Here is a 13,492-nt window from a genome sequence, read left to right on the forward strand (position 1 = left end):
AGCCTTAAAAAGCATTTCTGAGTTATTCTGGCTGTGTTACAGGAAATTTAACATACTTCCCTCCTTTGCTTACAACTTCTACTTTTTCTCCTGTTTGCATGTACAAAAGGCAGGGCAGTCCTGTGAGGTTGAAACACTGATTCCACTGATCCATCGCTGTAATAAACTTGTCCTTGTTGGAGATCCCAGACAACTCCCTCCTACTGTAAAATCAGTAGTAAGTGTTCTAACTGTATTTTTTTGTGCTATATAGTATAAGAACAGTATATAGAAATTATGTAGAAAGGAAAAAAGATGCTGCAATGTCAGATCATGATGCATATCAGACAATAACTTTTGCCCTGCCACGTTTAGTCTCTGTTATATGGAGACCATGGCAATACGCAAATGTGTGAATAAAGCTAATACAGATATGTGAGTGCAACCTCTATAGACTTCCCTGGTGTAGCTTAAAACCGATTTCATGCACGGTTAAGAATTGCTGTGGCAACGCAAACTTAAGAGCAACTGGACACTTGGTTTGTGATGGACACTGTATTGCGGCAGACTCTTGTTATTTCATCGTGTGAGCTTGAGTGTCACGTTCCTGAAGGAATGGAGGATGAAGACTGCTTGTTTGTATGGGGACTTCCTCACCCTACATACGTGTTCTAAGCGTGAACATATAGGAGCACTTTCTTGTATCCAATGGTAAGGAGGACTGCTTTAAACATCTGATAAAGGAGAGGAAAAACAGACTGGCTTCTCTATAAGGGTAAATTATCTGGAGGCTGTGTGCTTGTTTAACGAGATCCCACCTGGAAGATCTTGCTTTTCGTTATTCGTGTTTTTAAAATTTTACTGTGTTGTGACTTACAAAGGAAAGTCGTCTTGCTGAAAACTATGCTGACAAAAATTCACATTTATGTAGGTGATCTCTACTGAAATAATAAGAGTAACCAAACAGAAAATTCAAGTGCAAGTAGTTGTCATTTTGTCAGTGATTTAGAAGTTTAAAAGAAAATACCAAATAGTTTGAAGTCCAAAAAGCAAATTCCTGTAGTTAATTTGAGACCTAATTCTCCAGAAGTCAGTCTCATGTTTTTGCTCTGGCAGAAAGCTCAGGAATATGGCTACGATCAGTCCTTGATGGCACGCCTCCACAGGCACCTGGAGGAGCAAGTACAGAAGAATGTTTTACGAAGCCTGCCAGTTGTGCAGCTGACTGTGCAGTACAGGATGCACCCTGACATCTGCCTCTTCCCATCCAATTATGTTTATGGCAGGGCTCTGAAGACTGACAAGTGAGTAGTGTTCTATTCTCCTTTCCGAGCAGGGGGTATTTCAAAGAAGCCTTTTCGTATCAGGATATTCTTTTGAGTCTAAAAATTCTTGAGGTTGTGGAGAGGGGAAGATGCTTGATGGGAGAAAACTTGCATTCTATCTCTTGTTAGTGCTGGCGGTGACACCTAAGTTAACTAGATCACTTAAAATTGAGTATACTTACTGCTTAGAGTTCATTTTCAGGCCTCAGTATATGCAGATATCAGTGAAAATTAAGGACTGGGGTGGGGAGGGAGGGGAGCTGAAAGTTGCTTGTGTTTGATAACCGTGGTGTAAATAAATTAAATATCAGTTCTTAGAAATTCTATATGGTTACCTGGTGATAAAAATGTTATTTACAGAGCAACGGAAGAGAACAGATGTTCTTCAGAGTGGCCATTCCAGCCCTACCTTATTTTTGATGTAGGAGATGGTCGTGAGGAGCGAGACAATGAGTAAGTCCTGCATTCTACTCTGCCAGATTTTAGATTTGCTGAGAATTCATTACCTGCAGAAGAGTTATCTTCTGTCCTCTATTGTTCCCAATATGCATTAAGTAGTAAGAACTACATTTTCAACTTGATTTAATTTAAAAAAAAAAAAAAAATTACTAAAAGCAGGTGTTAAAAGTTTTTTGGTTTGGTTTTTTTAATCTAAAACTGGTTTTGATCATAGGTTGACTATCTGCTAGATGCTGGTGAATGCCTACAGTCTGTGCTAACACTAGTAACAGTTTGAATTCCTGATTTATAGTATTTTTTGTCAGTGATTTTCCTTTCACAGCTGCATGCTGGGGTAATGCCAGAAGGTGGCAGGCTCAGTCCTCCCTTTTGCCTATCCTGTAAGGAAAGCAAAGCTGTGTAGTTTTAAGGGAATCCGAAGTGCAGCCTTTCACTGCTAGCACTTCTCAGTGTTGAGTCCCCCTCGTCAGCGCCTGCTTGTGAAGTTCTGTGAGCCTCTGTGTGAAGGAGGCTGCAGAAGTTCAAGACGGGGGCTTTGACTTGCAATCCTCCTAGAAATTGGACTGAAGCGTTGAATTTGAAAGAGCTGTCAAACATATTCCTATAATGTTTCCATTCTGTCTTGTTCAGTTCTTTTAGTAATCCCCAGGAAGTGAAGCTGGTCATGGAATTAATTAGAACAATTAAAGAAAAAAGGAAGGATCTGGGTCTCCGTCGCATTGGAATAATTACCCCTTACAGCGCGCAGAAAAAGAAAATTCAAGAACAGCTGGACAGAGTGTTTAAGAATAACAGGTAAAGAAACAATGAGGTTTCAAATGGGACTTGGCTCTTGCATGGTAGTCCTTTGTTTATCCTCCTAAAATAATGGCAAAGACTCTCAAATTTTTCTTCTGCACTACCAAAATCTGTACTTAATTGTGCCTTTGAAGGAAACGTGCAAGCCTTTTGCTTAAAACACGCATGACCTCTTTGAACCATTCCTTAATTATTACTTGTATAGATGCTTTGATTATATTGCTGTTCTGAATAAAGCTCATTGAAAAGAAAACCTAAAATTCCAAGCTATACAGACCTGAACAGCTTTTCAACAATGATGCTGGCCTCAGAAAAGGAAATTTAGCTTTAGGTTCCTACACCGAATCTTTTCATACACTGAAACAGAAATATATCCTGGATTTATTTTGACAGTTGATCATTCAGAATAGCGTTTAGATTATTTGCATCAGTGTGTTGCTTAAAAATTCAACTAACATAATTTAACAGCTTGCTAATTCTTTCTTCAACAGCCCGGGAGAAGTGGACACAGTGGATGCATTCCAGGGACGAGAAAAAGATTGCATCATAGTGACGTGTGTCCGGGCAAACAGCACTAAAGGATCAATTGGGTATGTTTCTCTTCGGTGATTTGCAAGTCCCGTTTCCAATGAGATGCTCTAGCTATAGTCATATTTTTTAATACAACCAGTAAGAAAGTTATTAGAGAACAAGTCACCACAGCCAGCAAATAAAAGGGTATCTTAATGCATGAATTAATGTTACTGGTTTGAGATCTCTGAACAAAAGGGCCACGGAAACGTTAAGTATTGTGTTCTGCGTTGCATGCTGATGAATTTTTGTGGCTCCCTTAGCCTGTCACTGTTTCGGTTTGGCAGGATTGATCTGGGGAACTTGGCTCTTTGCATTAGTACTGCAGCAGTTATTTTTCTTGTAGCTTTTGATATATATTGTAACTTTCTGATTACTGCTCTCTTATAATGAAATCCATTTTCTGTGACTGTCACTATCCTATTAATATAGCATTCTGTCTGTAAAAGTATTGTTAACTAGTTATATATGTTGCTAGGAGTGTGATGCAGATGAGCTGGATCTGTGATTTGTAGTTGAATGTGATTGTTGAGTTAGGAGGAGATTTGGAGCAGGTCTTGATTCAAGATTACAGGTTTGATAATTTTATATGGGGTTTTCGTGTCTGAAATGGAACTAGATACTGGCTGTGCTGTTTACCCCCCGACCACTACAGTAGTTGTCGATTTGTTTCTGTAACTTAGGAATCATTTTAGTTTAAAAAAAGGTAGCGGAAATATGCCACCTCATAGTTCATTGGCTTTTAAGTTAAACTATGGGAGGTCTGTTCCCATAAACAAAAATCTTTGCTTCTTCATACCAGGTTTCACTAAGCTACTTATGTTTCTCTGATACTAATTTTCTAATTGGTAGATAAAGGGCTTTTTATTGTGCTGATCCATGCTACTTTGGGAAGAGAAAGAATCCAAATCCTATAGTAAACAACAATAATGCTTTTTGGAGATTTCTTAATCTGATTGGTTGAGGTTTGGAAGCTGAAGGCAGCTGGAACCTGCCAGTTCTTTTGGCTGACACAGGATTTAACCCCATCTGTTCTTTTGGAAGAAAACTTTCCAGCTTACTGTGTTGAAGCTATATTGAAGCTTTGGCAGTGCAATGCCTTAGAAGCTGTACATACTGATGACTTGAACATCTCTGTTTCAGAGTCAAGTGCCATTGGCAAGGTGTGATGGGAAAGTTTGCATCACCCTTACCTATGATCTTGTAGCTGAGCAAGGTATTTTGATCTCCAAGGTTGCTAGTCCAGCATTAAATTTACTCTGAAAGTAACTTGTAAAGGCAGGAGAAAACTGTCCAAGAAATGACAAAACATTTTTTTTTCTTTCCCGAGAAAATAGTCTTGTCATCTTTCAGCTTTAAAAACTGTTAGGACTATTTAATAGTCTTTCAAGATCCATTTTTTTTCTTCCCCCAAGACCTAGAGAACTATAATATCTGTGCTGCTGGATCCACTCCCCCAGTCTGCTTCTTGCTTCTCTATTTTTTTTTTTTTTTTTTTCCCCCTGCACTGCCCAAATTTTCTGGGGTGGCTCAGGGGCTTTTGCAGTGTTACTGCAGGGGCTGTGAGTACTGCGGTACCAGGCGTTGATGTTCAACCTGTTCAAACAAAGTTGTATAAGGACTTAAATTTTTTTTATTGCAGACTTTGTTAGTATAGAATAATTTGTGCATTTGGGGAGCTTTTTCATTACAGAAGAAATAGTTGATGTTAGTTTCACAAACCTTTTTTTGAGTTTTGGTAGATAAGCCCTAACAGAAATTAACCTTTAAGAATACACTAAGCATTTGTTTGTTTAGGTTTCGGTACCTTGGTTTGTGATCCCACAAAAACAGACTAGACAATTTTTATAGTGCAAATACAGACTTTCTTCTGCAATAGTATACTTTTCACTGTTGAAGCATGACAAAGCAAAAGTCTTCCTTCATGTGCTTCCAGTGCAGGTCACCTTTAAAATAAAATATTCATGTCCAGCGTTCAGTATTTCAGTAGAAAAATTTCCCATTAATCACGCCAAATATTATTAATCTATTTCAGTTCAAGTCAAAAAGAAGCTTAAAGTCTTGATAGGTGAAGTGAGGTTGATGTCTTCTGTACTTTGAGGAACATTTAAGGAAGCAGTGGTTGGCATTAAGAGGGGATTTGCTCTAAGAAAGGAAACATCATCGGCAAGAGCTGGAAAGACCTGGAATTCCCTGCAAGGAATCAGTGTGATGAAAGAAAGAAAACGCAGTTGATGCAAAGCCCTTCGTGTAAGGCAGGGCTGCTGCAGTGGGATCTGGGAATGGGTCACAAACTGCCGCCTTCTTTGTAACTGTTTCTGTTACTTTTCACTGAAATTGAATATTACCTCTTTTTCTCATAACACTTAAGCCTCTTGGAAGAAGTAGTTTAGGAGCTTAGTTTGGTCTTGTCACCTAGGTTTCTGGCAAGCCTTCAGCGTCTGAACGTTACGATTACCCGAGCCAGATTCAGCCTCTTCATCCTTGGAAGACTGAAAACGCTCATGGTAGGTATAGTGTTAATCAAATGATCTTCTGTGATCCACCCTTTCGTGTCAGGTCAGGGGTTGGGGAAGTGAAAACCGTACTCAGACTGCTCCAGTCTGAGAGGGGACCCTTTTCTAGAGTATTGTTAAATTAGTACGGTCCAGGCTTCCAAAGGGTTCTCTTAGAAAGCTTTGGCTGTAACTGTCCTAAAAGCTTTTTTCTTTTTTAAAAAAAAGGTAAATCTGTTTTCCTTGCTTCCAAGAAGGAAAGTTAGAAATTACTCTCACAATATTTTTAGTAACTAAATTGTAACATTGTCCTTTACAATTCAAGTGGGAGATTTGTGAAAAATCTTCTCTCTACTGGTAATACGGGATGATGGCAGAGATAGATTCCTGCTTGATCCTTACTGTTCCTGCAGCCCCAGCTATTGCAGTTGTCACTGGATACTTGAGCAAGGAAAATGATTGTAAAAAACTAAACTACCCCAAAACATTCCCCTGATCTTCAGATGATTGTTTTTGACGCTGCTTTGTGCAGTCATGTGGTTTCTGAGGGTATGCTTTGCTTGTACTCTTTGAAACTGATGTTTCTGAAACAGGATTACATATTTGGGGGACTATAAAGGCCCACTGAATGTGTGGGGAGTGCTCTTGAATAGACATAATGTCTCACAGAACTTGATTTTTATTCTTTTTCCAAGGGGGGGTGTTAGCTGCACCACTAGAGGGCATTAAAGCCATGCTCCTGTTTCACTCTGTATGAGAGAACTCTTCTGGCCTTCATAAATATAGGAATTGTCATTTCAAGTAGTAGCTCACTGATGGTTGAAAGTACCTTCCCTGTGTTACAGCAGCCAGAGTGCCTATTGCTGTTTTGCAAGTGAAACATAAGATTCTTCCATTCCAGAAGGAACATAACAGTGGTTTCCATGACAGTTGTGTCAGGTACCTTTATTAAAGGGGTTGTGCATCCTCTGACACCTCTGTCCATTTGTGTTGATTTCTTTCTGATAACTGTTTTCTTTTTTTTGGGGGGGTGGGGTGTCATTTGTCTATTTTTAAAGGAAAATAAAGACTGGAATGAGTTGATTCAGGATGCTCAGAAAAGAGGTGCCATTATCAAGACATCAGAACAAAACTACAGGAAAGATGCTGTTAAAATTTTGAAGCTCAGGACAACAGTACAACCCCCGACCAAAGCAGGGACAAAGCAGTCTCCTCTATCACAGGCTTCTTCTTCCAGTAGCAAGAGGGCTGAGCTTGTACATCCAAGGGAGGTCAGCAGCCCGCAGGAACTCGCTGCAGGCGCTGGCCATGCAGTGCCCCAAGGAAGCAGGCAGCTGCAGCAGCCGCAAGGGGCTCGGGCTGCAGACTCCAGGAGAGGCAGTGTCTCAGCACCTGTGGAGGCTGCAGCGCTTCCTGCTGATCAAGAGAAACCACGGGACCCAAGGCTGGCAAGTATGGCTAGTAGAACCGAAACAAAAGGGAAGGAGCAGGCCTCAAAAGACAGCAGTCGGTCAGCCCGGAGCAATCCAGGGTCAACGTCACAGCAAGGCCTTGATGTGTCCTCAGCTGCCAGGCATCACGTTTCCGGAACAGAAACTTCTAAGAAGCCCCAGCAAACGATGGGACAACGCAATGTCCCTTCCACATCGCCTTATGCAGCTCAGCACGAGGGTGACTGGAGAGCTTCTGTATCAAATAGCAGTTCAAAAGCCCACAGTGAAGAAGGTCAAAGTACTAGCAGTAGGTGGAACAAAGACTATCATGTTTTAACGAGAACATCAGAAGAATTACCAGAGAACAGAGACTCAAACAGTGCCAAGCGGAGAAAGACCTTTCACTGACTTCAGTATTGGCTCATTACTGAAAATCTATTCCCGGATTTCTGTCTAGCAAGGACTGTATTTTAAATTTAGTACACCTGGAACTCCCTTACATTGATACCACTACTATCAGTAGATCCATCTTTTTCCCCATCCTGTCCCTAGCTGTGAAGGGGACTTTACATCTGACAGTTGATGGCTTTGAGCTTTTGAAAAGAAAAGTTGGGTAGCTGCATTACTTGGAAGAGCAGTGAATTTTGTCATCTAGGAAGTTAAGATTGTAAATGTTTAAAATGTATATTTGTACAGTATAAAAAATTATTTTAAGATTTAATTTGGCAAATACATAGCTGCTTGTTTCCTTGTGCAAATGCTAATTTCTTAGTGATGTAATTTTTTATGAAGAACCAGAGCAAAGCAAAAAAAAAAAACCAACCCCAACACCCAAACAAAAAAAGCAAACAAACAAAAATCAAAAAACCAGCCAGACTTCTTTTTCCCTTTGCACTAGTAAGTCTAATTTATTTGATAGCAAAGAGTGAATGTTGAACACGTGGTAGCAGTGATTGTTCCTCGTGCTCCACTAGTGCCTCAGGAAAGACTGAAGGCAGATGTATATTGGTTGAATGGAGAGAATTCTACTTAATTTGTATATTTTATTGCCTGTTTTTATAGGAATGGAAAAGCTTTCATTTATACAAATGTGCCTTGAGTTTTGCTCTTACTGCTGCTTCATTCGTTGGAATCATTTTCTTGTTGCAGTGGCAACACAAACTGCAGATTAAAGCCTACGAGGTCTGTTTGGTCCCAGTGAGTCCATGTGACAAAGAATTCGGCAGCACTGTGGAATCTCAGTCAAAGATCTAGTTAACGCTTATTGGTGGTGACACGTGAGTTTCTCTGTATGGAGCTTTTGGAGATCTATGGAGATAAAAAGGGCACACGGTTCATTCTAGGTGTTATTACTGGATTCTTTCCACTGTGCTGATGAAGAATAAATATAACCAGTAAAATGGGGTGGCAGGAAAAAACCAAGCTATTTTTAGGAAAGCCTTCCTCTCATCATAACATTTCACAATAAAAGTGGAATTATTTCTACAAAGAATGCCTTTGGGTCCCTGTGAAATATCCCTTCCTTTTTCTGGAGTACATGTCTGTCTTGAGGAGTGCACAGAGTTTTGCGTGGAGAGTGGTCTAGCACGCTTCTGCCCAAGAATGCAGCACCTTGCTACGTTAATACAAGTTGGGTGTTTGTGAGTGCGCCAGGTTGCTGTCTCCGTGCATCTGTGCTACGAGGCAGGCAGTAAGTATCCTGCTGTCCCTTGCTGACAGACGTATACTTAACCACTGTAAGGGCAGTGGCTTTCCCTAAGCAAATGAGCTTGCCAGACTTCTCTTATTTAGCCATAATCTTAGTTACGTTTCTGTCCCGACACATCCATTGCAGTGATTAGTGTGAGCTTTGTCCTTCTAACCTGCTGCCAAAGAGGTGTGTGCAATCCAGCTCGGTGACGTACAGGTGCCTTACCGTAGAAAACATCAGGTTGTGGCTCAAACTGTAATTCCCGGTTAAAACTTAGACCTTTAGCGCATCCAAGCCCGGAACAAACGTGCTTTACTGGTAGCAACTGCGCTGTGTGTTGGGAGGCTTTCAGTTGCTGTCTGTGACTGTCCTGCTCGCTGTGCCGCGTAGTACAGAGCATTTTAAGGTAAGGGGCAAGAATCTTTGGGACGCCTGTGAAGTGAAATGAGAATGTGCGCGTTGTTTAGCTTTAGTTACATGTTCTGTTGCAATCTTAATCGCTTCAGTGAACCCTGACCTTCTCTTGTCAGCAGTACACGTGCTTCCAAAACTGCTGTGACTCTCGGGTGAGAAGGAAGGCCGCTTGAATGAATCTGACTGTCACGAATTGGACTTTTCCATCGCTCCCACATCACAGCATCCATGTCCTGGGCGTTATTTGCCTTTGTGTTAGTAGGAGTATTTAAAATACTGTCATCTTTCAAACCTCTTGGCTCCTCTTGGCAGGGCTGTGCTGACCTGCCTGCTGTTTCTACTTAGCACATTAAAAAGGCTGCTGTTGCGCAAATGGCTGTAGGATCCTATAGCTGTGGAAGCCATTTAGACTGTCTTGATGTAAATAAAGTGAAGCTGGCAACAGTGTGAATGAGGAAATGCTTTTCTGGCCATTAAATACAATTTTGTCAAAAGAACGTTTCTCTGAAACTTTTCTTCTAGTTGTCTTTCTCTTTAAACAATCTGCATTTCAAAACATGTTCTTCTGAGAGCTATACTTACCACATGCTGGAAGGAATTTTGGTTTAACATTTGATTTTTCTTGTATTACGTACACAGCGCACAGGTCGTACTTTATAACGCCTGCATTTTTCCATAAATCAGCTTTGAGGCATGGTCAGTGGCTCAGACTTTTTTGCGTATTTAATACTAGATTTATCTGACTTGAGTTGTCAGTCTTTCAGTGGTAGCTCAGTGCTACCCTATCAGTCCGTATCACTGATGGTGTATTCCTGAATAAAAAATGTTTGGGCTGTTGCACTTAGACCACTTTTCCCTCTTCACATACCCCTTGGAGTAGGTTTGTAGTTTTAATTAACCACTTTTCCCCTGCTCTTCTATACCCTAACATGGAAGACCAGGCAAACTCCAATCCAAAGCACGTTTCTCACCAATTCAAATAAATCTGCACTGGGGAACATGGGGATTAGGTACAATCTTCATAACTTCTCTGCTGTTTCCACTGTGTGTTAGGAAATACTGAGTAGTGATGGACAGTCAGTGTTGGTAAGCTGTGAGTGTAGACTTGCTTTATTCATTTAATATCATCTCAGAACTGGTGACAGTCAGGAGGTTGTTCAGTGATTGTTCTCTTCTGCTGAGCATAAAAGAAAAATCAGTAAAGAACATACTCAACACAACTTTATGTACAGCAGTTTAATTGGAGTTTGTGCCAAAAACCTTTGGAAGAAGCAGCGGTCAGGTTTTTTTATACAGAGGCTCCCATGCTTCCCGCAAGCTTGGTGGTTTAATTCTCAGTGCAAAACCTGTTCCCTCTCTGGTACTGTTAGTCTTTGATGTCATTAGGAAGGGAAAACTTCTGAGCGTTGGACTATATTTTGTTCAAAGTTTGTTTGGTTTTTTTTAAATTTGTTGTGAAACAGGGCAACAACAGGACAAGGGGTAAGGGTTTGAAACGGAAAGAGGAGAGCTGTAGATCAGATGTGAGGGTGCTGAGGCCCTGGCACAGGGTGCCCAGAGAAGCTGTGGCTGCCCCTGGCTCCCTGGCAGTGTTCAAGGCCAGGTTGGATGGGGCTTTGGGCAACCTGGGCTAGTGGAGGGTGTCCCTGCCCGTGGCAGGGGGGTGGGACTGGGTGGGCTGGGAGGTCCCTGCCCACCCAAACCAGGCTGGGATTCTATGAAATAGGCTTTCCGGTAAAGGCAGAGTATAATTCTGGTTATTCCTTTTTCCTTTAAGGTTTACTCTAATTGTTTTCCGTGTCATTACTCCAAATTATGGCAATGTGAGAACAAGCCACAGTCATGTTTACAAAGATGATTTCCAAACAGGAACTTGCTTAGTAAGTTTTTCTTACCTATGTTTCATTGTACACGTGCTGTGCTTACGTAGTGGTGACTTCACCTGTTGTACCTGCGGCCGTCTGCGGACCTGGCAGAGAAAAACCGGCCGTTTGCCGGAGCGCGAACCCCCTCTGGGAAGTGCAGCAGGGAGGGTGTTCATGCCTCGGCGTGGTGGTAGGGGATGAGGAATGCTGAGAGCTGGTGGTGCCTCTGGGTTGGGAACGGCAGCCGTGAGAGCTGCGCCACGCTGCTGGGAGCGGTGAAAAATCAGCCTCTCCTCCCCGTCCTTTGCCTGCTCTCACCCGTCCTGTGCTGGTACCGCTGGTGGGGCGGCGTGTTTTTGCAGCGCTGCCTCCGAGATTAGTTACTCCGAGTGCAGTAACTAATCAGCAGCAGGGTCTAAAGGATGGAGGCACAGGAGCTGGGAGCCCCAGTTGTGCAAGGTGCGCTGACTGGCAAAGCGCTCGGCCTCTTCCTCGTGCTAGCCCATAAAATGGAAGTGGCCCCCCAGCCCTGCTGTGCGCCGAGCAGCGCGCGCTTCCGCAGCAACTACCGACTTGTGACCAAACGTATCGATGGAGGGTAAACAACATTCCCAGTCCCAGCTGGGATCCAAAAAATGACATGGAACCCCAGTGATTTCGGAGTCGAGACATATTTTTGGGGGTTTTTTTTAGTTACTGCAGTGTGGTGAGCTGCTGGGGTTTATTTTTGTCTGTAGGAGGGAGAGACTGGAGTAGCCAACACCTGGAGCTGGGCTGTTCATTCACAGCCCGGCGACTGTAGCAATATCAAGGATAAGCAGAACTGCGGTCCTAAAAATGCAAGACGTTCTCTCCAGTCTGCATGAATAAATGATGGATGAAATGACTGCTGTATTGTAAATGGAATTTATAATGTTAATGATATAATACAGTCTCTTGCCACAACGGGTCCATTCCGGACTCATTTATAAGGTCTCCTTTCTTGTCTTTTTAAGATGCTTGGAAAGGAGCCCAATGCCTTATTCTTTAGTGCAAATAAATGTAAGCTAGGCAGCCTCGTACATCGAATATCGCTGACACATGAGACCTTCCAGCCATACGTACCCGTCTGCGAAGGCCTCGACTAATTTGCCACCAACTCCCTGGCAAATAGTGACAGAAATGAAGATGAAGGTGGTTTGAGTGCACGTTACATTTGGTAGTGTGAAAACGTCTAAAACTGTTTCACAGCCTGACAGGCTACGCTGCTGCGGCTGTCCAGTTTTGTCACCGATTTCACCGTGGTGTCAAGCAGGAACTCCCTTTGCTACAGAGAAACCCCATCGCTTTCCCCTCCCTTTGTTTTACTCCCTGAAATACAGCACAGAGCGGGGTCGGGATGGAGCTTTTGGAGCTGGCCAGGAGCGAAGGTAGTCACGCGGTAAAAATGGGTCAGTTCAGGCTTTCCTCGCACGTTTCACCCTGCAGTGAAACTTGTTACGACACCTGGAGAATCAAAATGACAAAGGAGCCTTTGGGATCGTCTGAGGCTCTTCTCTGCGTCTCAAGTCAGCGTGTGATTTCTGCACGATAGCGACCAAATTCTCCAACTCCCTGCCAGGAGGGCTGAGGAGATGGCGACACGAATCTCTCCAAAACGCAGCTCTGCTCTCCCTTCATACTTTGTTTTATTTACATTTGGAACTTTCCACAAAAGCCAATCATAGAACCAAATTGGTTGGTGAGACAGTTAGTTAATTTTATTACCACTAAAGTGTTGGTTCTCTCACTACTCCAGCCTCTGCAGGGCTCTGCACAAATCGCTCTTGAGATTTCTGCTTCCTCATCTTTAGAAGCCACGCATACCACACCTGGTAAGTGCCAATGGAACCCCCCCACCGCCCCCCGTCCCCAGCGCCCAGGGACTGTAGGCTTAACGTTTGACCTGGCGAATGTGGACTCAGCCCGGCCGCAGCGGTGTCGCCTCAGGCAGGTTTGTGTTGCTTTGGGGCTTTTGTTTATATAGATTTCTCAGTACTCTAAATAGTTAAAATCAGAGTAGAATTTGAGGTAAACAAGAAAAAAAATCAAAAGCTCTACTTGTACTGTTCAAAGAGGTCACTTTTTTGCAGACAGAAGTGTAATTTAAAAACTTTTTCAAATGAATCGAATGCCGGCGACAAGGATACACGTGGAAACCTCTTGAAAGAGCGCAAGTGGCTTTTCTCGGAAAGAGAAGTACCTTTTGGTTAACCTTTCCACAAGTAAAGTATCAAGCTCATTGGACAACTTCTCCCGTTTGGAGGCATTAACTGATGTACAAATGTTTCTATCTTAAAGACGATGAACTTTGGGATCTGCGGGTACTTGCTGTGATGGTTTCTGTATTATTTCAATAATGCTCTATTCTCTTCGTGTCGACGCCTGTGTGCTAACAGATGTCTGCAGTTGATGGGTCTTCAGTGCTGAAGCTTTCAGCAGCTTT

General features: G+C 42.5%; 1 protein-coding gene across 3 annotated transcripts in view; it reads left to right on the plus strand.

Moving 5' to 3' along the window:
• Nucleotides 1–8,280, plus strand: part of SETX (senataxin) — a 30,877-nt gene extending 22,597 nt beyond the window's left edge. For 2 of the 3 annotated variants that reach the window (XM_054848531.1, XM_054848533.1), the window contains 7 exons: nucleotides 110–217; nucleotides 1,096–1,283; nucleotides 1,665–1,757; nucleotides 2,394–2,558; nucleotides 3,053–3,151; nucleotides 5,551–5,638; nucleotides 6,685–8,280. In XM_054848531.1, coding sequence (XP_054704506.1) covers nucleotides 110–217; nucleotides 1,096–1,283; nucleotides 1,665–1,757; nucleotides 2,394–2,558; nucleotides 3,053–3,151; nucleotides 5,551–5,638; nucleotides 6,685–7,467 — 1,524 coding nt within the window. In that variant the 3' untranslated portion in view covers nucleotides 7,468–8,280. Of the gene's footprint in view, nucleotides 1–109; nucleotides 218–1,095; nucleotides 1,284–1,664; nucleotides 1,758–2,393; nucleotides 2,559–3,052; nucleotides 3,152–5,550; nucleotides 5,639–6,471; nucleotides 6,566–6,684 lie in introns of all 3 variants that reach the window. The other variant, XR_008580004.1, reaches the window with a different exon arrangement.
• The last annotated feature ends 5,212 nt before the right edge of the window (nucleotides 8,281–13,492 follow it).

The sequence above is a fragment of the Grus americana genome, chromosome 20 (assembly GCF_028858705.1).
Source record: "Grus americana isolate bGruAme1 chromosome 20, bGruAme1.mat, whole genome shotgun sequence".
NCBI lineage: Eukaryota > Metazoa > Chordata > Aves > Gruiformes > Gruidae > Grus > Grus americana.